Source organism: Balaenoptera ricei, chromosome 16 (assembly GCF_028023285.1).
Source record: "Balaenoptera ricei isolate mBalRic1 chromosome 16, mBalRic1.hap2, whole genome shotgun sequence".
Classification (NCBI taxonomy): Eukaryota; Metazoa; Chordata; class Mammalia; order Artiodactyla; family Balaenopteridae; genus Balaenoptera; species Balaenoptera ricei.
In genome coordinates, this window is record NC_082654.1 from 107,203,565 (window position 1) to 107,229,824 (window position 26,260).

Below are 26,260 nucleotides of genomic sequence, written 5' to 3' on the forward strand. Positions count from 1 at the left end.
TGCTTCTCCTCAGGTAGGGCCTGGCCCTGCTGGGTGCCTGTCAGTCACCTGCTGATGTCTGGTGACAATACTGTCATCTCCCCCATGGGGAGAGGGGCACAGGAGGTGAGCCCCTCCTCCCTCTCCTCTCCTGTCCTCACCCACAGTCCTGGCCCCCGGGCTGATGGGGCCCTCTCTCTGCCACCGGCAGTGCCCTCTGAGCCAGCCCTCCCTTGGAAAGCCGGCCCTGAGCGCCCCCAACCCTGGCCCCTGCTCCAGGGAGCCCGAGGCCCAGCCCGGCCAGCAAGCGCACTGCTCCACAGTGCCTCTGCCCCCAGGGAAGCCTGGGGTGACACAGGTTGGGAAGATGAAGCCCCAGGGGGAGCCCAGAATATCCCCCACTGGGCTCACCAGGGCCCAGGGGGGGGATATTCCTTAAATGCACACAACTGTGCCAGGAGAGGGCCGGCCCACTACGAGTCACCGAGCCCGGGGGTGCTCGAGACGCCCAGCAGCACTGCAAACAAAGGGCTCTGGGGCCACGGCCGACCCTCTCTGTCTCTGTCTCCTGCCCTTAGATCTGTCTCTCGGCCAACTGGATGACAAGGAACACGCACACGTGTGCACGCACGGAGGCATGCAAGCACTTGCACACAGTGCACGAACACACAAGCACATGCGTGTGAGAGTGTAAGAACACACGTGCAGCAGGGAACTCGGCTCAATGTTACGTGGCAGCCTGGATGGGTGGGGAGCTGGGGGAGAATGGATACATGCATATTTATGGCTGTGCACTTGAAACTATCATAACATTGTTAATCGGCTATACTCCAATAGAAAATTAAAATTTTTTAAAAAAGAGAACACACGTGCAGGCACATATGTGCACACACACGCGCCCCTCACGTGTCACACCTGGCACAAGCGTCCACCTGTCCCACTACAGCCTCCCTCTGTGTCTTAGAGGCTCCAGCTGCAGGTGAGGAGGGAACACCTGGGTCCGAACGTGAAACTGCATGCAGGGAGGAGTGGAGGTCCAGCTGTGGGCAGACCAAGCCTACACCGCCCACCCCTGTGAGAGAAGAGCTGATGCAGGGCCGTGGGGGGTCCACAGAGGACCCGTCCTGCTTGCCCCAGCCTTTCGTGGGGACACCGAGCCTTCAGCCCGTGTCACTGGTGGGCCAGCTCAGCTCCAGGTCCAGGTGGCACCCCCCATGGAACCCAGGAGTGGTTTTCCTCGACCGCAGGGCAGCGTGGTCCAGTTGAGGGGAGGAAAGCCGTCAGCAGTTGCAGGTGGGGTGGGCCTCCCGAGGGCCTCCCCGCTCAGTTTCCGCCTCCATCCCAGCTATAGTTCTGGCAGCACAGCCAGTGGCTGGATGTGGTGATCGATGACCGGCTGCCCACCTTCAGGGACCGCTTGGTCTTCCTGCACTCCGCCGACCGCAGCGAGCTCTGGAGACCTTGCTGGAGAAAGCCTACGCTAAGTGAGTGCTCCCAGCTCGCCCGCAGGCCCAGGCCCAGGAAGCCCCGGCTCCACACCCAGGCCTTTGCCTGGAGCATCCTCAGAGAGTGAGACAGAGGGTCTGGGTGTACCGGTGTGGCTCACCGGGGCCCACCTAGCTGGGGCTCGGTCAGGGTTGGTGGTGGAAAAGGAGCAGCCAGAATAGTCTTCCTGTCATGGCGTAGGTGTGCCCATCCTCGAGCATCGTGGTGACACGTGTCCCCTTTCTTTCCCTGGCTCAGAAATCTGGCCTTTGGAGGAGCAGAGAGGGTAAGCAAAGGGAAATTCTGGGTGTGTTGATGAAACTTGGTTCTCCAGACTTCCCGTCAAGCAGTTGTAGCTCAAACACCTGGATTATTAACCACGTGGGTATCAAGGCATTATTTTTTCCCCCTTCAGAATATTCCTTCTTTTACTCTTTAAAAAACTGTGGTAAATTTTACCATTTTGAACTTTCTTAGTGTAGAGTTCAGTGGCATAAACACATTCACATCGCTGTGCAGCCGTCACCACCAGCCAGCTCCAGAACTGTTTCATTTTGCAAAACGGAAACTCTGCATCCATAACACACTAACTCCTCATTCCCCCTCCCCTGCCCCTGGCAGCCACCCTTCTACTTTCTGTCCCCATGGACTTGACTAGCCCAGGAACCTCATAAGCAGAATCGAGATGACCATTTTTAATCACTTGGCTGACGGCCTCGGTTCCCTCCGGCACGCTCGACTTCCAGCCACCAGCTTGTCAGTGACAGGCCACAGCAGCCTGACTTCTGTGCTCAGATGACAGCAGAGCTACCCCAGGAGTCCCTTTTGGGCCTAGATCTTCAAGCCATGGGGAATCCTGTCCTCAGAGACAGGAACCAGGAAGGATGGTCGTGCTTCTACCTCCAGGTCAGGCTTACAAGTGGCAAAAAAATGTGAAGGCAAACTGGAGTTAGGTCAACCCTTGAAGTCGTCAGGACAGGATTAAAGGCATCAAAGAAGAACCAGAGGTGGTCGCCTCACCCCAGCCCCACCCAGGTCTGTGCAAACACCCTCAGTGACACCAGACAGGCTTGAGGTGGGCAAAGGGGCACTGCTTACAGGCACAGCGGGGAACCTAGTATTGGCTCTCATTGAGTCCTCCCATCCAGGCACCTGGCTGGGGGGATCCTCTCCAAGGCCAGCTGGGCAGGGGGCAGCTTTATTCTCGGTGAGCCCAGCACAGGGCAATCCTCTCCCTGTAGCTGTGCAAAAGGCTTGGGCCAGGAACTCCAGCCACTGGCACTCAATGGGATATGAAGAGTAAGCCCTCTGCCTCAGAAAGGAGAGTAAAGAATAGGTTTCCTAAAAAGAAAATCTTTGGGTTTTTTTGTCATTAAAAGAGGCCAAAAGTGGTTGGGAGGACACCTGACCAAAATAGATGTACAGATGCAACTAAGCGTATGGAAAGATGCTCAACATCATTTGTCATTAGGAAATTGCAAATTAAGACAACGATGAAATATCACTACGTACCTACAATACCAACTGCTGACAGGGCTGTGGAGTAAGAGGAACTCTCATGCATTGCTGGTGAGGATGCAAGGTCAGCCATTTCGGAAGACAATTTGGCAGTTCCTTACAAAACTAAACATCATCTTACCAAAAGATCCAGCAATCATACTCTTTGGTAAGTGAGATCCAGAAACTGGAAGCAAACTAGATGTGCTTCAAGATGAATGGATAAACAAACTGTGGTACATTCAGGCAATGGAATATTCTTCAATGATTTAAAAAATGAGCTGTCAAGCATGAAAAGATATGGATGAATGTTAAAAGCATATTGCTAAATGAAAAAAACCAATCTGAAAAGGCTGCATACTAGATAATTCCAACAATATGACATTCTTGAAAAGGCAAACCTATGGAGATGGTAAAAAGATCAGTGGTAATAGAAACAGACCAATCACAAGCACTGGAATTGAAACTGTGATTAAACAACTTCCAACAAACAAAAGCCCAGGACCAGATGGCTTCACAGGCGAATTCTATCACACATTTAGAGAAGAGCTATCACCCATCCTTCTCAAACTCTTCCAAAATATAGCAGAGGGAGGAACACTCCCAAACTCATTCTATCAGTCCACCATCACCCTGATACCAAAACCAGACAAAATGTCACAAAAAAAGAAAACTACAGGCCAATATCACTGATGGTCATAGATGCAAAAATCCTCAACAAAATACTAGCAAACAGAATCCAACAGCACATTAAAAGGATCATACACCATGATCAAGTGGGGTTTATCCCAGGAATGCAAGGATTCTTCAATGTATGCAAATCAATCAATGTGATACACCATATTAACAAATTAAGGAATAAAAACCATATGATCATCTCAATAGATGCAGAAAAAGCTTTCCACAAAATTCAGCACCCATTTACGGTAAAAACCCTCCAGAAAGTAGGCATAGAGGGAACCTACCTCAACATAATAAAGGCCATATATGACAAACCCACAGCCAGCATCATTCTCAATGGTGAAAAACTGAAACCATTTCCACTAAGATCAGGAACAAGACAAGGTTGCCCACTCTCACCACTATTATTCAACATAGTTTTGGAAATTTTAGCCACAGCAATCAGAGAAGAAAAAGAAATAAAAGGAATCCAAATTGCAAAAGAAGAAGTAAAACTGTCATTGTTTGCAGATGACATGATACTATGCATAAAGAATCCTAAAGATGTTACCAGAAAACTACTAGAGCTAATCAATGAATCTGGTAAAGTAGCAGGATACAAATTAATGCACAGAAACCTCTTGCATTCCTATACACTAATGATGAAAAATCTGAAAGAGAAATTAAGGAAACACTCCCATTTACCACTGCAACAAAAAGAATAAAATACCTAGGAATAAACCTATCTAAGGAGACAAAAGACCTGTATGCAGAAAACTGTAAGACACTGATGAAAGAAATGAAAGATGATTCAAACAGATGGAGAGATATACCATGTTCTTGGATTGGAAGAATCAACATTGTGAAAATAACTACACTGACCTCATACTGGTCAGAATGGCCATCATCAAAAAATCTACAAACAACAAATGCTGGAGAGAGTGCAGAGAAAGGGAACCCTCTTGCACTGTTGGTGGGAATGTAAATTGATACAGCCACTATGGAGAACAGTATGGAGGTTCCTCAATAAACTAAAAATAGAACTACCATACGACCCAGCAATCCCACTACTGGGCATATACCCTGAGAAAACCATAATTCAAAAAGAGTCATGTACCACAATGTCCATTGCAGCACTGTTTACAATAGCCAGGACATGGAAGCAACCTAAGTGTCCATCGACATATGAATGGATAAAGAAGATGTGGCACATATATACAGTGGAATATTACTCAGCCATAAAAAGAAACGAAAATGAGTTATTTGTAGTGAGGTGGATGGACCTAGAGTCTGTCATACAGAGTGAAGTAAGTCAGAAAGAGAAAAACAAATACTGTATGCTAACACATATATATGGGATCTAAAAAAAGAAAAAAGGTTGTGATGAACCTAGGGGCAGGACAGGAATAAAGACGCAGATGTAGAGAATGGATTTGAGGACATGGGGAGGGGGAAGGGTAAGCTGGGACAAAGTGACAGAGTGGCATGGACATATATACACTACCAAATGTAAAATAGATAGTTAGTGGGAAGCAGCCGCATAGCACAGGGAGATCAGCTCTGTGCTTTGTGACCACCTAGAGGGGTGGGATAGGGAGGATGGGAGGGAGACGCAAGAGGGAGGGGATATGGGGATATATGTATACGTATAGCTGACTCACTTTGTTATACAGCAGAAACTAACACACCATTGTAAAGCAATTATACTCCAATAAAGATGTTAAAAAAATAAAAGGAGAATCTGGCTAGAGGAAAGCTTACTTGTAGTTGGAACAAGGCAATAAGAAGAATAACTGGAATAAAGGAGTGTTTCAAACATTTTAAAAAAAAAGATCAGTGGTTGTTGGGGCTTTGGGGGGAAGGAAGGAGGGAAGGAAAGATGAATATGTAGAGCACAGAGGGTTTTTTTAGGGCAATGAAACTATTCTGTATGATACTGTAATGGTGAATATATGACACCATGCATTTATCAGACCCACAGAACTTTACAGCACAAAGAGTAAACCTTAATATATATGAACTTAAAAATCATCTAGGAGGATAAAGGAATCCCAGTATGAAAAGCAGCCTGTGACAAAACAATCTAATAGTATTACAAATCTATGAAACAAACTCATTGAAGGTGTAGGCGAGAAAGGCGCTGACCTAAGTAACTCTGGAAATGAGTGCAGTCTGTGAGATTGAAAGCCAGAGAGATTGGGACTTCCCTGGTGGTCCAGTAGTTAAGACTCTGCACTTCCTAATACAGGGGGCGAGGGTACCATCCCTGGTGGGGGAACTAAGATCCCACAGGCCACGTGGCAAAAAAAAAAAGAAAGAAAGAAAGAATGACAGAGAGATTGCACACAAGCACTGCACACTAGCTGGTAAAGTTGTTTCTCATGGGGTACAGGGACAACAATTCTGATATCGTTATACATATCTACTGAATTGAACAATTAAGTAAATGGGTGGCAGATGGTGGAAGCCAGGTTTCTCATTGTTGGAGTGAGAGGGTACAAAGAAGCCTGGTGGAGGAGGCTAGAATGATATAAGTGATAGTGGGTCAGAGTTGGGGACATCAGTATGAACTCAGGTTTAGTCGAATAGAGATGGTTACACATTGATGAGTATATGTGTCACTCATGGGTTAGTACACAGGTATTATTTCCTTGTTTATCAGCTGAGAGGGCCTAGAAGCAACGACAATCCCATAGCAACAAGCACTCCTTCTTCTCAGGTCTTGGTTTCTAACACCATTCTCCAATCAAAGGAACCAGGGCTCCTTGGAGATAAGGTTGATTGTGGAACTGGGGCAAGAAATACAGAAGATGAGCCTAGAGTATCTTGCAGTGTCAGGAAGTTAATGTGTGTGTGTGTATGCTTTAAACGTACACACACACACACACACACACACACTCACACACACACACTGATGGAGTTATGTCAAAGGGACACAGGAGCCAACTGAAGGAGCCGAAAGTAGCCAAAGCTGGAACAATTAGAGCAACAAAATAAGTAAAATGGTAATGGATTATAAATCAAAGTATAAAATTAATATTCGTGAGTCCATACTGATGTAAATAAATTATTGAATAAATAAATGCGGGAGAAGAGACAAATCTGCCACATAGAAGAATTCCGGGGAACTTATGTAGACTCTCTGCCCTCAAGAAGGTGAAGCATGACCCCCACTCCTAAGTCCTTCCGAAGAGGACAGTAATGGGGGGTGGGGGGAGAGTAAGTTCACAGAGGAGAAACATGACAGACAGGAGACCTCAGCCCGTGATCAAGGCGACATCAACAGTGACAAGTCATGAAGACACGAGGTATGCTCGATACGACGTGTTGAGAATGGTACTTCACCCCAGTGGTCTTCTTCCCCCAAACCTGTCACCCCAGTCTACGCATGAGAAAACCAGTAGACAGATCCCAACTGAGGAACATTCTACAGAACACCAGCAGTGCCTCAAAACTGCCCAGGTCATCAAAAACAAGGACAGCCTGAGCAACTGTCACGGGCCAGAGGAGCCTAAGGTGACTTGACTAAGTGTGATGATGTGGGATCCCGCATGGGATCTTCCAACAGAAAAAGCGCGTTAGGTGAAAACTAAGGAAGTGTGAATATGGTATGAACTTTAGTAACAGTGACGTACTGGTTCAGTCACTGTAACAAATGCACCACACCGATGTAAGATGTTAATGTACAACCGTATTAATCAAAGAAATGAAGAGAGAAAAGTGGCTGGGACTACATGGGTCCAGAAAGCAAGAGAAACGCCTCCATCTCCCTCTCGGTCTCATACAATTAACAGCTTCATGCTCAGGCCCCATTCCACGTGAGGCGAGAGAAGGAGGCTCATTTAAACCTCACAGCAGCCCTAGGAGGAAGAGTGCAACCCCATTTTGAAAATTAGGAAACTGAAGCGCTGAGTGAGTTGGTCCAGCATCCCTCAGCTTGTAAGTGGGGGAACTGGCTCTTGGACCTGCAGTCTGTCGGGGACCAGGGTTCTTGGCCTCCTTAATCAATAGAAATTGATCAGAGGCCAGACAGGAAAGTCAGGCAAGGCTTTAGGGGGGGCCCCTGCTGCAGCAGGGGGGGAGCGAGAACAAGCAACATGCCCTCTTTCTTGCTTTTCCCTGGGGGGATGGGGCGGCGAGCTTGTTCCTTATACGGGGTGAGGGTAGGGGTGCGTCCAGGGGTCGGGCCGGAGGGGTGGCTTAGGTGTTTTGCCCACCCCTTAGGTGGTGTCACGTGCAGGGGGCGTGTGCAGTACCCTGCTTTTGCTCGCGGCTCTTCAAAAGTGGCAGTTGGGTATTTCTCTTGGTCTCGTTTGTCCAGAATTTGTCTCAACTGTGCATGCACATGGTTATTTTTAGCCCCATACAGTTTCTTTGTATTTTGTTGCTCAAGGAGAGGTGTGTCCAGGTGCCAGCACGGTAGCCCAGCAGCCAAGGGTCCCAGGTCGCAGCCAAGGGTCCCAGGTCCCCGCCTGTCTCCTTACCACCACACCCACTGCCTCTCTCACAGAGTTCTCAGCATCTCTGGTTTCCTCAGAGCTCCAAGTAAACCCCATCCCTGCTTCCCACCTTCTTCCACATCCCCAGCCTGGGCGAGCCTCGGGAGGTGGTCCTTGGTTAGAAAAGGTAGAAAAACTCTGGCTGAGGGGCGCCACCTGGTGGTGGTCCTTGTTCCCTGCAGCCGTTGCCAGGCTTTCTTGCCGCCCTCACAGGCTGAAGGGGAGCTACGAGGCTCTGAAGGGGGGCAGCGCCATCGAGGCCGTGGAGGACTTCACCGGGGGCGTGGCAGAGACCTTCACAACCAAGGAGGCTCCCGGGAACTTCTATGAGATTCTAGACAAGGCCTTGAAGAGGGGCTCTCTGGTGGGCTGCTCCATTGACGTAAGTCGCTGGCTGGCCGCATCCCAGGCACTGTTCTAGGCTCAGATGCCGAGCTGCCCACGGAAGAGGCATACCTTGCAGGGGGGCGGAGGCAATGCTTATTTATTTTAATTAAAACAAACGTTTGTGTTTAATGGTTTTCGAGTTGCAGAGGTAAGACGCCCTTGCTGTATCAGGTGGAAGAATCCTGAGATGATGGGCAGGGCAAAACTCTGTCTCCCTCCCCCGTCCACGCCGGGACGCCTGTTGGGTGCCCGTCACGCCTCTGTCCTCGCTCGTGCAACAGGCACGCGCGTATATGCAGAGACTCGTGGGTGGTGTTTCCTGAATGCAATCTTACTAAACACTTTCCTGAAACTTGTCTCTTTCACTTCATGGATCATGAAAAAATATACCCGTGGACAGAAACAGAACAGCATTTTTTCTAATTTCTTTATGCATACAAACACACGCATGTAATTTTACCTCATCTATTTTTTGAAACCTATTCAACTTTTCTATTTCCTCTTGGATTAACCTGGGGAATTTATCCTTTGCTAGTAAATTTCCTCTACTTTTTCAAGTTTGTGACATAGAATTGCATGTCATATGGTTTTATGCTTCTTACTGCCTCTTTGGTGTCTGTTCCTTGCTATTGCTACATGGTGGGAAAGGTCAAGTTTTTCTGTTTGGGGGCAAGAATGTAAACTCTTCGGTGAAGTCCAAGCAGAGAATGAGGGACCTCCACCCTGGGAAGAGACTGGGAATTGCTGTATGTCACTGCTAACCACTTAGGGGGGTTCCCGTGTACCCATTTTATATGCCCACTCACAGGGCCCTCACCTGAGGGGGCAGGAGGGACTGAGCCAGACACGGAGCTGTGTCTGGCTGGCTGGGGAAGGTTTGACGTAGATACTGCTCCTTTCCTGTTTTAGATCAGAAATGCTGCAGAATCTGAAGCCCGGACACCTTTTGGTCTCATTAGGGGTCATGCCTACACAGTGACGGGCATTGACCAGGTAGGCGACAGGGACCCCTGTTGACAGGGTATGGGGACAGACTTCGTAAACCTATATAGCGCATTGCAGTTTAAACTGCACTTTCAGACATGACAGAGGATGTCTCATCCAAAGAAGAAAGGCTGGAATTCAAAACAGCAAACAGGAGAGAGAGAGAGAGACCTGTGAGGCCGGCACAGTATAAACTTGGTCAGCAGCTGCGAGACCCTGGTCTTTGTTTTTTCTGTTCTTTTCTTCCCTGATTCTACATCAGTCCTGTCATAGTCAGGGTTCCCCAGAGAAACAGCACCCATAGGCTAAATCTGTATATGAAGAGACTTAGTAGTCGGAATTGCTCACCTGGTTATAGAGGCTGAAAAGCCCTGCTATCCCCAAGCTGGAGCCAGTGGTGTAGGTCCAGTCCAAACCCAAGAGCCTAAGAACGAGGAGAACCAGTAAGTCCCAGCCCAAGAGCAGAAAAGGACCAAAGCCCCAGCTCAGCAGTCAGGCAGAGAGGGCAAATTCTCCCTTCCTTTGCCTTTTTGTTCTTTTTGGACCTTCAGCTGATGAGATGGGGCCCACGCACAATGGGGAAGGCCATCTGCTGTACTCAGTCTACCAGTTCAGAAGCTCATCTCATCCAGAAACACCCTCACAGACACACCCAGAATAATGCATAACCAAACATCTAGGCATGTCATGGCCCAGTCAAGTTGACGCATAAAATTAACCATCACAAGTCCTATTCTCTGCAGCTGTAGTTCAGGCTGGAACTAATCCCTGGGGCGGTGAGGGGGTGCACCCAGACCCCTACATGGCACCACTGTGACTTCCCGCGAGTGCTTTGTTTGGAGGAGTGCATGGGAAAGAGGAGGGGAGAAAGTGAGATGAGAAGCAGAGGGCGGCGCCCTTGCAGGGTCAAGTTCAGTGAAGTCCAAAGGGTTTCCCTCCGTGGCCCCCCTTGGGTGAATCTCAAACACAGTCGGTAGGGGACCCGGCCGCCTCCGGTCTCCTCCATTGGCTGCCATGCTCCAAATGAGTGGGGAGCACACGGGGTGCAGCGGGAACCTGTCCCTGCCCCCCCAGCGGGCGGCGTGAGCAGCGTGCCCAAGCGGGAGGTGCAGCTGGACTCTTTGGAGAGTTGGCTTTCTCCGTCCCCCTCCCTGTCCACACACGCCTTCCTGCCACTCACTTGAGCAGGCCTGTGATTCCTGACGTCAGATCTTCTAAATGTTATTCCCAGTGATGGCAGAAACCTTCCCATCGTATGACACTCTGTTCAATTGCGTTTGCTTCCTCTCCACCTGTAAGGAATTCACCTCCCCACACATTTCAATGAATGAACCTCTTTCATAGCGAACTTGGACTCTGGAGAGGTCATACTTAACTTAAATGATTTTGCACGTAAAAAGAGAACATTGATGCCAAAGGTATGAGGATAAGCGTTCTGAGAACTGAAATTCCTGGATCATTGATGAATCGAAGTCTTTTACTCTCACCCTTCCTCCCCCAGAACCTCTCTATGCATTGGGGCTCTTTCCTGCTCTGGGCAGAGCCTGAGGGCTGAGTCCTCTTTCTGTACTGGCTCAAGGGCTCTCAGTGTGGCAGCAGAGACCCTCATGTGACACCTGAAAGGGGGAGAAGATCGGATTTAGAAGACTTTGAAGTGGGTTTTTGTTTATTGCGGTTGTTTCAACTCCCAGCATGGGCTTATATTCTGATCATCTGGGAGTCAGATGATAAGGATGAAGAAAACTCAGTGTTAGACCCACTGACTGCCGGATGCTGAAGATACACGATAAATAAGACTTGGTCTCTGCCTCTGGGGGGTTCCAGTCTAAAGAGAAAACTCACTCGTTTGAAGATTCCTGTGGACTCACTTCTTGTTAATTACAACTCCACTTTGTTTCCCAGATGCGACATCACCATTCTGGGGTGATTAATATAACATCGCGTTCAATAGGAATTAGGAAATTTTGAGAGCTAGTTAACAACTGATGAGTTTTGACATGTCCTTAGGGTGTCAACAGGCTTTCAGAAAAGCCAGCCTCAGCCGGAGCAAACCCACCCTGGAGCTCACAGATGGATTTAGCATTCTCACATTTCTCTGACGTTTTTCCCTTTTAGGTAAACTTCCGAGGCCAGAAAATAGAGCTCATCAGAGTCCAGAAACCCTTGGGGCCAAGTTGAGTGGACCGGGTCCTGGAGCGACAGGTCAGTCCCCGCCCCATCCTTCTGACCGATCCCCACCTTCCTCCAGCTCACGGGGCACGAGGCCAGGGCTGGCTTGTGCACGTGTGATGAGGGAGCAGCATGACTACAGTTCTCTCCTGGCTCCTGTTCAGGGAGGGTCCTCTCCCGCTTCTGGACCTTACTTCTGCCCTCGGGCCCTCCATGCCCTCAAACTTGAAGACTCACGGTGCCCTTTACCTTTCACATGATTGTATTATGTCAGTGACTGTATTACCTCCCATGGGAACTTTATATCCCATGATATGGTGAAGGCTTCATCCCAGTGATGAAGAGCTCCTGTGTGTGTGTGTGTGTGTGTGTGTGTGTCTGTGTGTGTCTGTGTGTGTGTGTGTGTGTGTGTGTGTTGGGTGCAGGTGGGGTGGCAATGAGTACTTCAGGTGTGAGAATCCCTGAAACATTGCCAAGCAGGTCGCTAAAGTGTTCTCTCCCGTGGTCACTGACCATTGGCCAGAGGCCCGGTGGCCCCCAGTGACACAGAGGAAGTGGAGCAGGAAATTCACCCATCACAGAGCAGCCACCTGGGCTGTTTATACGGCCCCCGATGATAAAGAAAGGGCTGCCTGTCTTGTATGTGTCCCCTCCTCGTTCCCCAGGAAACAGCCTAGGTGACTGGGATGGGGGGCTGTTCTGGCTCAGCCAGGGCCCCCTAACCCGTCCCCACTCCTGCCCACCCACGGCTTGGGGGGCTCCAGGGAGCCCGGTAGCGAGTCTAGAGCTTCAGTAAAACTGAGCGGTGTTTGTCCTTGGCTCCCGCAGAGGCACCCCCCGCCCCCCGCCCGTCGGTGTGCTGGGGGCTTCATTAAGCAGACCCCCGGCCTGCCTGTCAGCCCCATCGCTGGGCTTGTGCCACCATCCCTGCCGTCCGCTGGGCTTCTGCCTCCTCAGACCCATCAAAGGAGGGAAGAGATCAGCCTCCCTCTCCAGTTGGAAATGGAGAGAAAGAGATAAACCCACATTAATGAGACTGCTTCCTACGGTGAATAGATTTTGAGTCTCTCGGTTCAGGGAACGCGGTGCGTAAAAGGGCCGAACCCTTTTTCCCCCTCCTGGGAAACACGCAGAGGGAGAAATAAAGGACGTGCATTTTCCCTGGCTCGAGGCTGGACACAAGCTTGCCTTCTCTCCCACTCGGCCTCGGGGTGATGGGGGGCTGGTCCACAAGCCAATCCCTGACCCTGACCCTGACCCTGCCTGCTGTGAGAACAGGGCTGAAAGGGCTGCATACTCCCCCAGGCCCACGAGGTGTCTGGGGAGGGCCACTTAAAAGATATTGGCCCTGGGTACTGCTCTTCCCCGGACTGGAGAGTTGTTCTACCTGAGTCCTCCCCGCCCCCATCCAAGACAAGGTCTACAGGGTGTAGGTGAGGTAGACACACCACTTACAGCACCGCAGTGGGGGTGACTCAGTTTGAACTATTTAGAGGTGGTCATGGGGGTCACAGAAACTCCGTGGACCTGGAGGTGGAACTCCTGAGTCTGCAGGACAATGGGCGCTGTGCACCTGAGCCTTCTTGCCCATAGGCGGGCTCGTCTACCTGGCAGAAGCTCACCTGGCCTCCTAGCGCGGTCCTGTAAAGAAGCTACTTGGGGGCTTCCCTGGTGGCGCAGTGGTTGAGAATCTGCCTGCCAATGCAGGGGACACGGGTTCGAGCCCTGGTCTGGGAAGATCCCACATGCCGCGGAGCGACTAGGCCCGTGAGCCGCAATTACTGAGCCTGCGCGTCTGGAGCCTGTGCTCCGCAATGGGAGAGGCCGCGATAGTGAGAGGCCCGCGCACCGCGATGAAGAGTGGCCCCCGCTCGCCACAACTAGAGAAAGCCCTCACACAGAAACGAAGACCCAACACAGCCATAAATTAATTAATTAATTAATTAATTATTTTTAAAAAAGAAGCTACTTGGTATGTTTAACGTCAAGCACGGGTGAACGTGAGGTATCATCACCACTCTTCAAAGCGTCAGCTTGTAGACCAAGGGGAGAGGTAGAAGGAGTGTCCCAGGCCCCACATCTCAGCCCGCTGTGGCTTCTCGTTGGGCCCCTTCTGCTGCCCTGTTCATGTTCAACTCCCTGTGACGGCCCCAGGAGACTCTTCTGTGGAGGAGGGTCCAGTGGTCCTGAGGGCCTTTTTGCATCAGCTGCGCTTGGAGATGTACTTTCCCACCAGCCTCTCCACCCCCCGGCACATTTCCAGGGCCCCGATCAGGATCAATTCCCCACATAACGTGGACCCTGGTTCCTAGGGAGGGGCAGGTCCCACCCCAAGGCCAGTGTCGTTCCCATTGCTGTCCGTGACCTTGTACCTAACGCTGGCTTTGTTCACCCCTGGTTCTTCTGAGCGGCATTCCGTTGGCCCAGCCGAGCAAAAGCGCCTGTGTCACGCTGCTCTGGACGATGGGGAGTTCTGGTACGGTGCTTGTCTCTGCTTTCCTTTCCGTATTAACTCCATCACAGGTGTGGAGCGTGTCTCAGTGCCCTTAGGTGTAAGAAACGCTGCTTTTTCTCTTCTATTATCTTTTATTTTATTGGTAAATCAAATCCATTTGTCTCAAAACCCAGGTTGGCAGAGAATGTAATGTCACGTTTGGGAGACTCACCGTATCTACAGGTTTAAGAGGCCCAGGGGAGTTAGTGCGATCCAGAAAACATGGGGCTGAGCCTCTGGTCTCCGGCCCAACCTCCTTCCTCTGAGCACTCCATCATCCCCGCTTGCACGTGAATTCGAAGACAAGCAGCCCTGACGTTCACAGGTACACTCCCGCCGTGCCCAGCTTGGTCACAGGGACCCTTGAAAGCTTCTACCTGAGAGCATCTAAAAATACAGACCTAAGTGGGAAGGAAACATTCCTAACCTGGACTTTCCACAGGGCTGAATCTCTGTTTAACTGAAAACTTTAATGGGCCTTCATCTCTGGAGGCTTTTTTCAATCTTATTTCTTCCCGTCGGGTCCAGAAAGAGTTGGTGCATCCAGCCCTGCAAGACCACAAATTCTTTTTTTTTTTTTTTTTAAGAAATACATACTTTTTAAATCTTTTTATTTTTGGCTGCGTCGGGTCTTAATTGCAGCATGAGGGATCTTTCATTGTGGCACGCGGGCTCTTCTGTGGCACATGGGCTTAGTTGCCCCGTGGCACGTGGAATCGTAGTTCCCCAGCCAGGGATCAAAGCCGCTTCCCCTGCGTTGGAAGGCGGATTCTTTTTTTTTTTTTTTTTCAAATTTGATCTTATATTTTAGCGTTAAACTGACATCTCCATGTCAAAAGCATCAGGATTATATAGATCTGCTGCAATGCACTAACCAAAAAGCATTCATAAAATTATATATCTTACCCCTAACACACACGCACACACACATACACCCACACATACTTTGTCAATCTCTTTTTAATTGTCTTGACTTAATAATACTGCCTGTCCAAATAGAACTCATTACACCGTACATTAGAACTTCAGGGTGTCTGTTAAAATACCATCTTAAAAAACCACACAGTATAATATTGAAAAAATTCTCTTGGAATAAAAATGATTTTTTAGAGAATGAACTTAACAAACTCTTTCTTTAACCTGAGGAGAAAGTATAGATAAAGAGAAATAATCTTTACATAAATGAATATTCATTGTCGTCTAGTTTATCTAGACATAGATAGCCAAGCAATTAGGTGATTCTAAGAGAGTATAAATGAATAATTTCAAAGAAGACAGTTTTGGTGTTTCAGAATATAGAACTCTGAAGTAATACAACCAATAGAGGACACCTAGTGGTCTTTAGCAGAATCAATATTTGCCTGAAAAAAATGGAAGGCGGATTTTTAGCCACTGGACCACCAGAGAAGTCCCAAGGCCACAATTTCTGGAATTCTAGCTCTCTTCCCTTTCACGTGCTCAAATCAGTCCATTCTAGCCTGAACTCATCTCTTTTTTTTATAACACTTTATTAAATACAACATGCAAAAGCTAGCACACAGTAATTAATATTCCAGTTTCTTCCCTTCTTTTCCCCTCGAGCGCAGCGTCAGTGGGCATCTGTTCTGGCTTCAGTATATTTACATATTTTACAGACAACAACTGTGGCAAGTGTTTTTGCCCTTAATAACATGGATATCTATTTTCCAGCTCCAGTGTTCCCTTGCATCCTCCGGCCCAAATGCTAAGCTGGCCTCACATATTTTAGATCCCGTTACGGTGGTTCCACACTTCCAGGCACCAGTGACTCCAGATAACACCAGCTGCCATAACAAATAGACTCAAAATGTATAGACTCAAACGCAATCAAGTGTATTTCTCACTCATTGTAACCGTCCAGGAAGACATTCCTATTCTGTGGGCGCCTCTCTCCATGTAGAGATTAGGGACTCAAGCTCCATCCTTCGTGTGGCTCTACCATCCCCTGGAGTGACACAGTCACCTGCAGGAAGCCAGCAGAAGAGGAAAAAAAAAAAAAACCTTTGGAGAAGATATCCCCAATTCCTAAAAGCCTTGACCCAGAATTAAGACACACCACCATTTTCACCCTCCGCTAGCTGGAAGGCCCCGCCTGGTGAATGAGCTTGGTGCCCTGCTAGCCATCTGTCTCAGGAACCATGAGTTCATAAGTAGAAGTTTGTGGAAAACATACAGGGTGTTTGAGAGATTGACAAGCTGTTGAATTGGACATTAGACACACATTGACCTTGAATTTTGAGTACTGTACAGGGTTGATGAGTTACATGAAAAGAGCAAACCAGAAGAAAAGTGAGGTCTGGAATTCGGATTCTCCCAAGAATTGTCAAATATGAGCAGGAGGTGGGAACAGAGTTTGAGAGGCTACCTGAAGTCAAGCTAGTGGAAGGAAAGTCAGGTCCAGAAGGAAGGAGAAACAGGGCAGAGGAAATGAGGAAACCCACAGGGAGAGACCCAGCAAAGGGAGTGCCCTGTGCATGGCCCACGGTCCAGCCCTGCACCACGACTGCCCTTCCAAAAGGAGCTGCGCCCGACACCTGGGGCTGAAACTGGCCCGGGCAATGCGTGGCATTAAAACTGTCAGCACTCTGAATCTGGAGCCTTTCCTCTGGGAAGCTTGACATTAAAGCCTTTCCAATCTCTTTCCACTTTTATCTTTCACCTCCCCCCCTCCCAGGACATACTCCCAAAACTTTCCCCTCTCTCATTTATGAACTCCTCTCTGTCACTGAATCATTTTCATTCGCAGTACAGTGCTATCATTTCGCCTACTTCAAAGGAAAAAAGTTTCTCCTGACCCACTGAAACCACCAAGCCTTTTCTCTCCTCTTTGCTACATAAAACTCACCAGTTCCTCTCCACCCTCCCTATCCTGACGATCCTCAACTGTGGCATATGTTCCACCATCCGCTGAACCTGCCCTTGCCAAGGACACCCCGGACTCTCACTTTGCTGAATCTGATTGACTTGATCCGTCAGCAGCATTTGACATAGTTGCTACGGTGCTCCCTGGATCCCAGGTTCTACCTGGGCTCCTTCTCAGTGTCCCGTCCCGGTCCCTCCCCAGCCCCCTAAACTGTTAGCATTGAAGGGCTCCAGGGCTCAGTCCATGGACCCCCTCCTCGCTATCTGCTCCCCGTATTTAGGGCATCTCATCCTGTCTCAGGAGTTTAAAGACTGTCTTCACACTGATAACACCCAGTTCCTTTCCCCGGAATTCCAGACCCGCATACTCACCTGCCCACTAAATCTCCCCTTGAACGTCTAATCGACAGCTCGGTTAACATCTCCCAAACTTCCTTCAACACCCGCCCCGTTTCTTTCCTTCCAGTTGCTCAAACCAAAACCTTGATTCCTCTCCTTCTCCCCTTCCCCACATCCAGTCCGTCAGCAGGTCCTGTAAGATCTACCTTCAGAATGTGTCTCAAATCTGATCCCCGCTCACCACCTCCCTCCCAGCCTGGACCGATCACCCTCATCTCTTCCCTGGACGATGGCACTAACTTCCTAGCTGGTGACATCTGTGCCCCTGAAGTCTGTTCTCAACACAGCAGCCCCGGGTCCCATCCCTCCTCCATGTAACACCTTCCAGGGGCTCTCCATCTTGTCTGAGTCAAAAGCCTTATGGTGACCAACCTGACCCACCGTTATCTTTGGATCTTATCATTTGCTGACACCGTGGGCCACCTCATTGGCCTTCCTGGTGTTCCGTGAGCACATGAGGAAGGTATCTGTGTCAGGACCTTGCTCCCTACCTGCCTGGAGCTCACAGAGAGCCACCTTTCCCGTCCCCCATGCCTCAGGCCTCCACACCTGATCAGAGAGGCCTCCCTGTTTAAAGTAGCCCCAGGCCCGCAGTCTCACCCTAGTCTAACTTCCTTGCAGCACTTACATATAATCAACCTGTATTTTTGCCCGTTTAAACTTTTTTCTCCTCTACTTTTTGGTGTGCATTTTCCATCTTCTCACACCTGAGGTCTCCCTGCTCCTTGAGGAAGCAGCCGGCCCTTGTAGCTGTTTGTTAGGTGAGTGAACGAACGGATAGACCACGTCATAACCATCACCCGCCACGTGCTGCATCTCCCCTTGGTTGCAGGATGGCATTCAGAGACTTCCAGGCCCACTTTGATAAAGTAGAGGCCTGCAACCTCACTCCTGACGCCCTGGAGGGGGACGCTGTCCCCAAGTGGGAGGTGGCGGTCCCTCAGGGAAGCTGGGTGCGGGGCGCCACAGCTGGCGTCTGCCGCAGCTTCCTGGGTGGGTAGCCCGCCTGTCACTCTCTGTCTTTCCCAGGTGTCCAGTCCACTTGCTGGACATTGGTGGGTCAGGGCCAGGACCCTCGGGAAAGAGTAGAGGTCGACAGCAGGATTTCAGGGCTGACGAGGAAAAGAGGGCTACAAAGACTGAACAGGAAGTTAGATAAGAATTGCTCAGGGAAACGCCCATGTTTTACCACTTAAGTTATTTTCCGTTATAAGTAATAGAAAGCACAGCTTTATATATAATAAAGCCATAAATAAATAAAATAAAATAAATAAATATAATAATAATAAAAAGGATGTATCGTCCTCCGTAATTGGAAAGTTCAGAGGAGACGGAGGGCATCAGGCCTGGTTCTATCAGCCCGTTTGTTTGCGATCCTCTGTCCTGCCCTCTTCCCTCTGTTGACTTCTTCCTCTGTCTGGTTTTCTTTATAGTCACAGGAGGGCGGCCAGCAGTATCCTGGCCTCTCACTCATACGCACGGCAAGAGCTCCTAATGGTCATTCCACAAAAGGCCTCAACGCCCCTCTAATTGGGAGCTGCTGAGATTGCCTGGTGAATGCTACGGCTGATGGGCTTTGTTCCAATGCTCCGTGGCAAGAGGGACTAGCACAGATTACTCAGCGCTCACCCTTGGAGCTGGGGGTGAGGTCCATCCTGCTCAAATTGTGCAACCACTAAGCGGATGCTGGGGGACGACCACAAGGGCACTGCACTCTCCTTTAAACGCCAAGTGGAAAAATAAGATGGTGCACACTGTAGCCGACTAGCCCCAGAAGAATGTCTTTAAAAAGCTGTGTGGGAAGTGGTTAGAAGGAGGGTGGAAATGGAAGAGGGGACACTGTGTTCTCACAGGAGATTACAGAAAGGAGGGCAAGAGGAGGTCGGGACAGAAAGGGAAGAACTGTTTTCTCAGGTTTGGGAGGATGTGGTAGGGGTGCATGTGTGTGTATGTGTATGTGTCCTTTGTGGGGTTTTTTTCTACATTTATTTATTTGGTTGCATCAGGTCTTAGTTGTGACACGTGGGCTTCTCTCTAGTTGTGGAGCGTGGGCTCAGTAGTTGCAGCACACGGGCTTAGCTGCTCTGCGGCATGTGGGATCTTAGCTCCCCGACCAGGGATCGAACCCGAGTCCCCTGCATTGGAAGGCAGATGCTTAACCACTGGACCACCAGGGAAGTCCCTCCTTTGTGTTTTTTGTTGTTCTTGTTTGTTTTTTTTTTTAAGGAAGGGAAAATAATCTTCCTCTTTCAAATGGCAGATACCTTTTGGACCAATCCACAAATAAAATCGTCCCTGACTGAGAAAGATGAGGGGCAGGAGAAATGTACTTTCCTTGTAGCCCTGATTCAGAAAGATCGAAGAAAACTCAAGAGGTTTGGTGCCAGCACGCTGACCATCGGTTATGCCATTTACCAGGTGGGTGGGGGCCATTCTTCTCCTCAGAATCACCATCTGAGTTCTAGACTCAGTTCCTCCTTGGCTTCATGCCTGAGATTCAATGGCCTGTCCCCACACTGTGTCCAAACAACCAGGACCAACAGCTCTCCCTAGAGAAACCACCCCCTTACTCCTCACTGCAGTGCCCCGGCCAAGACGGACACTTGAACAAAGACTTCTTCAGACACCACGCCTCCCAGGCCAGAAGCAAGACGTTCATCAACCTGAGAGAAGTCTCTGACCGGTTCTTGCTGCCCCCTGGGGAGTACATTGTGATTCCCAGCACTTTTGAGCCCCATCAGGCAGTCGATTTCTGCCTGCAGATCTTCTCGGAGAAAAAAGCCATTACTCGGTGAGTCACAGGTTCAAGTATCCCTCTCCATTTTGTGGTTCATTTCCAGAGAAGTCACCATTCTTCCCTTTCCTATGACCTCCCTGGGAACCCAAGCAGGGAGGGTTCCTTATCCATTTGCAAAGCAAGATGCATGTCCATTTTAGTCCCGCTCCTCCCCTCCCTCAAACAAACCGTTAAAAAATTGCTTCCCCCAAATGCTCCCAGAAGCACGCTCACAAGACCCTCCTGGCTGGAGCCCTTCATTTTCCAGACCCTTTAACCAAGAAGCTCCTGGAATGGGAGCCACATTGAGGGATGAGAAACTCATTTCTGTGCACGATGAAGGCATGGCTCTTGCAAGTTTGAAGAATGTCATGTTCTTTCAGCTCCAGTTTAAATAAATGTTAGCAAGTTGTTTTGAGCTGGTCTCATCCTATTGATGTGATGCTATGGGCTGAATGCCTGAGGCACAGCCTGGACCTGTACTATTTGAGGCGAGACCCCCGTAGACATTTCCGCAACCAGAGCCAATGTTGTGGCTGGACCAGCCCTTGTGGTTCTTATTATGACTGCAAGACACCTCAGCAATAGCCGTCAGGGAACTTTGAAAAATAAATGTATTATTCACTGGTCCTGGAGGGTACCTGGCCCTCCCAGGGCCACACAGGGGCAGAGGGTAGGGGAGAGGACCCCAGGGTCTGCTTTTATTGAGGTCAAGGGTGGGGTGCCTAGATTTCATAGGTTCACCCTTGGTGAGTTTGAAACATAAGAGCTGGAATTAAAGCAGGGGAAGGGAAAGGCAAGTGGCCACTCAGTTATCTGGTCTACCAGAGCTTTCTAAAAACAGGGAACTCCAGAGTGGGGCGCTGGCTCTTTGTCCAGCTGTGAAGCTGGCAATGTGTTTATTCCAGATGGATGTCCTTGAAGCAACTGCCTCGGCAATCAAAAGCTTAACGTCAGGGGCTTCCCCAGTGGCGCAGTGGTTAAGAATCCACCTGCCAATGCAGGGGACATGGGTTCGAGCCCTGGTCTGGGAAGATCCCACATGCCACGGAGCAACTAAGCCCATGCGCCACAACTACTGAGCCTGTGCTCTAGAGCCCATGAGCCACAACTACTGGGCCCACATGCCACAACTATTGAAGTCCGCGCGCCTAGAGCCTGTGCTCTGCAACAAAAGAAGCCACCACAATGAGAAGCCCACGCACCGCAACAAAGTGTAGCCCCCACTCGCCGCAACTAGAGAAAGCCCACGTGCAGCAACGAAGACCCAATGCAGCCAAAAAATTAATTAATTAATTATTTTTAAAAAAGCTTAATGTCAGGCATTTACATTACAATGAAGAAAGCTAACTGCCTGGGGCTTACACCACACCAGTATGACTGCCATTCTCTATCCCTGACATTCTGCCACCTCTCCTTTTCAGTGTCTTAGCAACATTATTTCGTATCAGGTACTTCTATGGAAAAAATTTCCCATTACTGCCTGTTAGCAATTTTTTGTTCTGCGGCAGAGGGAAAAAGGGGTTCAAGATACAAGACTCCATTTCGAGGGATCACAAGAGAATGGCAAGATCTAGGAATTCTGTATTTAAGTCAGATCAATCCCCAACAAAGGATCAACCTGAGATAACAAGGTAGAGACAGCTGTGACTCCGTGGTCTGCTCTGGCTTTATCTGTTGTCTAGTGGGATAGTGTGTGCTGAGAATACAGTCATCCTCGCTATCTGCAGGGGATTGGTTCCAGGACCCGCCACGGATACCAAAACCCTCCCACACTCAAGTCCTGCGGTCAGCGCTCGGCACACACGCATTCTGTACCTGTGGGTTCAACCAACCAGGGATTGTAAACATCGTACTATATTTATTGCAAAAAATCTGCCTCTTTTGACCCAAGCAGTTCAGACCTAGGTTGTTCAAGGGTCAACTGCATTCCCAATTAGAAAGTCTGGTTGGGTTTCCCAAATCAATGCAAGAGTCATGTTTCTTTCTCATCAGCTCAATCGAGGCAATAAAGTCTCTAATTTTTAAAAACTGTGCTGGAGAGCTGCTCTCCAGTCTTCTCCCATGTACTAGCACAACCTGATGATGAACATCCCAGCATCTGTTCACGCAAAAGCACCCCATTCAGATCGAGGCAGATTGGTGACTCGTGTGGGTGGAAGAGAGAGAAAGTCAGGTTGTTCCAATCCTGCACTTCTTGTTCTCAGTCCCATCAGTGGGGTGAGGTCCGAGTCCTCAGCATTGGTGGTTTCTAGGTGGCAAAGCCAACTCCGTACTCCCCCTTGCCCTGAACGAGATACTCGACCTGCTCTGATAATGATCCTAAAAATCAGCTCCGTAGTCAATAACAGAAGAGCCACACGAAGCTCTTTCCACTGGTTTAGTTCTCATGAGAGGGTTCTGAACAATAAAAGAGCTCTGACAGCTCTGTGGTGGCCCAGGGGGAGAGGAGGAGAGGGAGGCTGCCCGGTGCCATCCTCGTGTTTGCCTGTTTCTGTTCCCTTTGAGCTTCCAGCAGTTTTTTGTTTTTTGTTTGTTTTAATATTTATTTATTTGGCTGCATCAGGTCTTAGTTGCGGCACGCGGGATCTTTCATTGCAGCGTGCGGGCTCTTCGTTGCGGCACGCGGGCTTCTCTAGTTGTGGCGCACGGGCTTAGTTGCCCCGCGGCATGTGGGATCTTACTGGCATGTGGGATCTCAGTTCCCTGGCCAGGGATTGAACCCGCATCCCCTGCATTGGAAGGCGGATTCTTAACCACTGGACCACCAGGGAAGTCCCTCCAGCAGTTTTTATTTGGGAGTGCTTCAGGTTTGAATTTAAAAAGAGTAGATTCTTCCGAATGTTTTCAGTAACAACAGAAGCTGAAGCCTGCTCCAGTGTCACTGCTTTCCAAACACTACAGGTTCCCCTAAGGATGTGAACAGCAAAATAAACATCTTCCCAGTTATCTTTCCTCTTTGCCCCAAAATAAGCATACAACCCACGACTCCCCTACCTCCAGTGGGAACAAGGGTTACTTCTGCAGGAGGGGCAGGGGCAAATGATGCTGCCCCAGGGCCAGTCTTTTTGGTCCAACTCAACTTGCTCTATAATCTTTTAAAATTCCCTCACGAATAGTTAACCCTCAGTAGGTTGAATGACTGTCTCCAATGAGACAGAGTTTTGGGGAGCATGTCACAAATCCTCTCTGCTTATGGGACCTCAGAGGTTCTGCTATTCTATTGAATGTGTAACACTTCATAAACATCCCTGGTCAGAGTGCATCCAGGAAATAGGGAATGACTGCTGGTTTAGCTTCTTTCACTTCTGGAGGTCCAGGCTTTGCAAGTTCTCTTTGGGTGATGGCTAAGCCGCCTCCTTCTCATTTTCATGCTGGGCAGAGTCTGAGTGGTGACGGCGGAGGGAGAGCCACATACAGATCTGCAGCCTGGTGAGATGGAATGTCGCTGAGAAAGGAGGGCTCCAGTGGGACAGAACCTTCCGTACGTCTGGGCCCTTCAGTGCTGCAGGTTCTAAGGAGGAAGTTAACCCACATTGAGTCGGGTGCTTTCTGTCCCCACAGGGACATGGGCGGAACTGTAGACATCGACCTTCCTGAGGTGAGCCTTTTCGGTTACCTTGGAGGGTGGGACCCAGTGACATCCTTGAACTCGTCCCTCTAGCCATAGCGTCATTTAAAACTCTGGAGTTCAAGGAATGGCTATCTGCGACCAGGTAGATAAGCACCTTGGCTCTAACCTCCTGGAGAACGACTTGTGCCTTCCAAACTCCCCTGGCCCAACAGAACCCGGCATGGTAGTGAGGTAGGTGCTTGCTAGAAAGCTGTGTTTGGGGTGATCTTCCTTTGTGCTACCGACTTACTCTTTTCCCTGAGAAGCAGCTGCTGTTCCCAGAGGGAGTGGAGTATCTTAAACGTGTGCCCAATTTAAGAAAAACAAATGATAGAAAGAAAATAAGAGAGGCAGGTACATTCTTTTCAAAAAGATCTCTTTTTCTAGATTCTCGGGGGAACACATTACTTCTTCCCTGCATTGCATGTGGGAGTGACGGGGGGCTGATTTTCTACTTGTCCCGGGGCTGTAAAGTTTCTAAGAGGCGCTGAGGTGTAGCAGGCACCGAGTGGGGGCTTGTTAATGGGGCCCAAAACAGAAGAAGACGAAACACCCAAGACATTGACTGAGCTTTCCACGCTCCAGTTCCTGGGTTCTGTGCTAGCAACAGTCTCCTGCCCTCAAAGTCAGATGATTAAGCAAGTAATTAGTCCATGAGCGTTGAGTGTTGAGAGTTGAGATATCTAATTAGTCCATGAGTGTTGAGTGTTGAGATATCTAATGAGTGTTGAGATAGAGGAGCTGCAGGGACCCTAACGCAGTCAGGGGTCAGGCCTCCTTTAGGCAAGCAGTCTTAAGAGTCCCACTAACAAAGTCCTTCCAGACACTCCTAAAGAAGCTTCACGAGGAATGGAGACCGTAATGCCACAGACAGCAGCCAGTTCAGAGCTCAACTACAGAGCGCACGGCATCATGTGGCTGGGAGGTCCCAGCTTCTCCCATGGGGCGACACCACCTCCAGCCTGGGGCTCTTCTGTCCTGCCATTTCAAGTTTCCTTTTCGCGGGTTCAGTGCAAGTTCCTCTGGTTAATTTTCAGCCACCAATGCCGACTCCGCCTGGCCAGGAGACAGAGGAGGAACGGCAGCTCCGGGCCCTGTTTGAACAAGTCGCTGGTGATGTAGGCTGCCCTGGGTCCCCTGCCGTGCTGAGGGGCACGGCTTCCCCCCGGGGATGCAGGAAGGTTGTTGTTACACTTCCCAGAGGCTTGGTGCCCGAGGTTTGGTGCCTGAGGCTTGATGGAGCTGGTCGCAAAGTGAGACCGGTGCACACAAGAGGCCCTAAAGACTGCCACCTCCGCACCATCTCCCATCCCAGTCTGCGCTGTGGATAGAGCAGTAGCGCCCCAAGAGCTCAGATGAGTAAAGGAAGCCTTCTGTCCGCTCTGGCCAGAGGCGGCGATATTCAGGGAGGCCGCCGTTAGACTGCAGACGCGCACGGGCATTTTGTCCATTAGCACCAGAGGCGCGGCCAGGCTGGGCACTGGGAAGGAGAGACCGTCTGTGCCCCGCCTGCAGCCCTTTGCACCCTCCATTTCCATCCTCAGCTGCCCAGCTTTATTGCTGAGGGGCCCTGACCGCTCCTGGGGGACCTGGGTTTTCCCTGCCCCTGTCAGGGCTTCCATCGTCCTGGGAGCTGCCCCATCTGTGTTCCCTGGAAGCTTCTCCGTTGGAAGCCGGAAATAAAATAAGCCTGATAAACCAATTCAGGGCAAGGAGCTAATGACTATGTGAGCATCTTTCCTCTGACCAGGCTCTGAGCTGTGGAAGAGGGGTGTCACCTACACATGGGGGATGAATCCCTAATGGTGGGCTTTCGGGCACTGGAATAAACAGGCAGGTCAGGGAGACCTGGGGACCACAGTCTGGGCTGGAGAAGAGTGGGAAGGAGGGAGAAATTCCCAGCTCAGGTGCCTCTGTAGGACTGGCCTGGGGGAGCTGCCAGAGTGAGGAGGCAGGTGGGAGACCACAGAAGTTGTCAGAAACAGAGACCCGGGTTTGGAAGGGAAGGAGGGAACTTTGCAGATTTGTTCAACCTTTAGTAACAACCCAAAGGAGCCTCTAGAGCTCAGGCGCTTGGTCCTGGCCCTGCTGTTCTTCAGACAAGCCGGATGACCAGGCTCAGGGTTCTGTCTCTCTGGCCTCCTCTGCTCCTGCGGGGCTGAGGTTGCATCCGTGAATCTTCACTAGGGCTGCACGTCCCAGCACCCACTCCCCAGGCCTCAGGCGCTCAGGGATGGAGCCTGGGTGGGCAGAGGTGAAAGTCACCCCACAGGCAGTTGTGTTTCCCGCTGCTGGTTCAAAGTCCTGGACAAAGGAGCCCGACATGAGGGCTCCTCAAACTGTCTTGGACATAAAAATCACCAGGTCCTCCTGGAAGTGCAGATTTCCTGGTCAGGAGGTCTGGGTGGGGCTTGAGACTTTGCGTTTCCAACAAACTT

The 26,260-nt window shown here is 49.9% G+C and overlaps 1 protein-coding gene across 1 annotated transcript in view; it reads left to right on the forward strand.

Annotated features, from left to right (window-relative positions):
• CAPN9 (calpain 9) overlaps nucleotides 1–26,260 on the forward strand; it is a 47,794-nt gene that overhangs the window by 15,130 nt on the left and 6,404 nt on the right. The window contains 11 exon segments of the mRNA XM_059899658.1: nucleotides 1,331–1,433; nucleotides 1,436–1,463; nucleotides 8,334–8,502; nucleotides 9,417–9,500; nucleotides 11,607–11,645; nucleotides 11,647–11,693; nucleotides 18,266–18,426; nucleotides 19,694–19,851; nucleotides 20,016–20,224; nucleotides 23,774–23,810; nucleotides 24,860–24,940. Coding sequence (XP_059755641.1) covers nucleotides 1,331–1,433; nucleotides 1,436–1,463; nucleotides 8,334–8,502; nucleotides 9,417–9,500; nucleotides 11,607–11,645; nucleotides 11,647–11,693; nucleotides 18,266–18,426; nucleotides 19,694–19,851; nucleotides 20,016–20,224; nucleotides 23,774–23,810; nucleotides 24,860–24,940 — 1,116 coding nt within the window.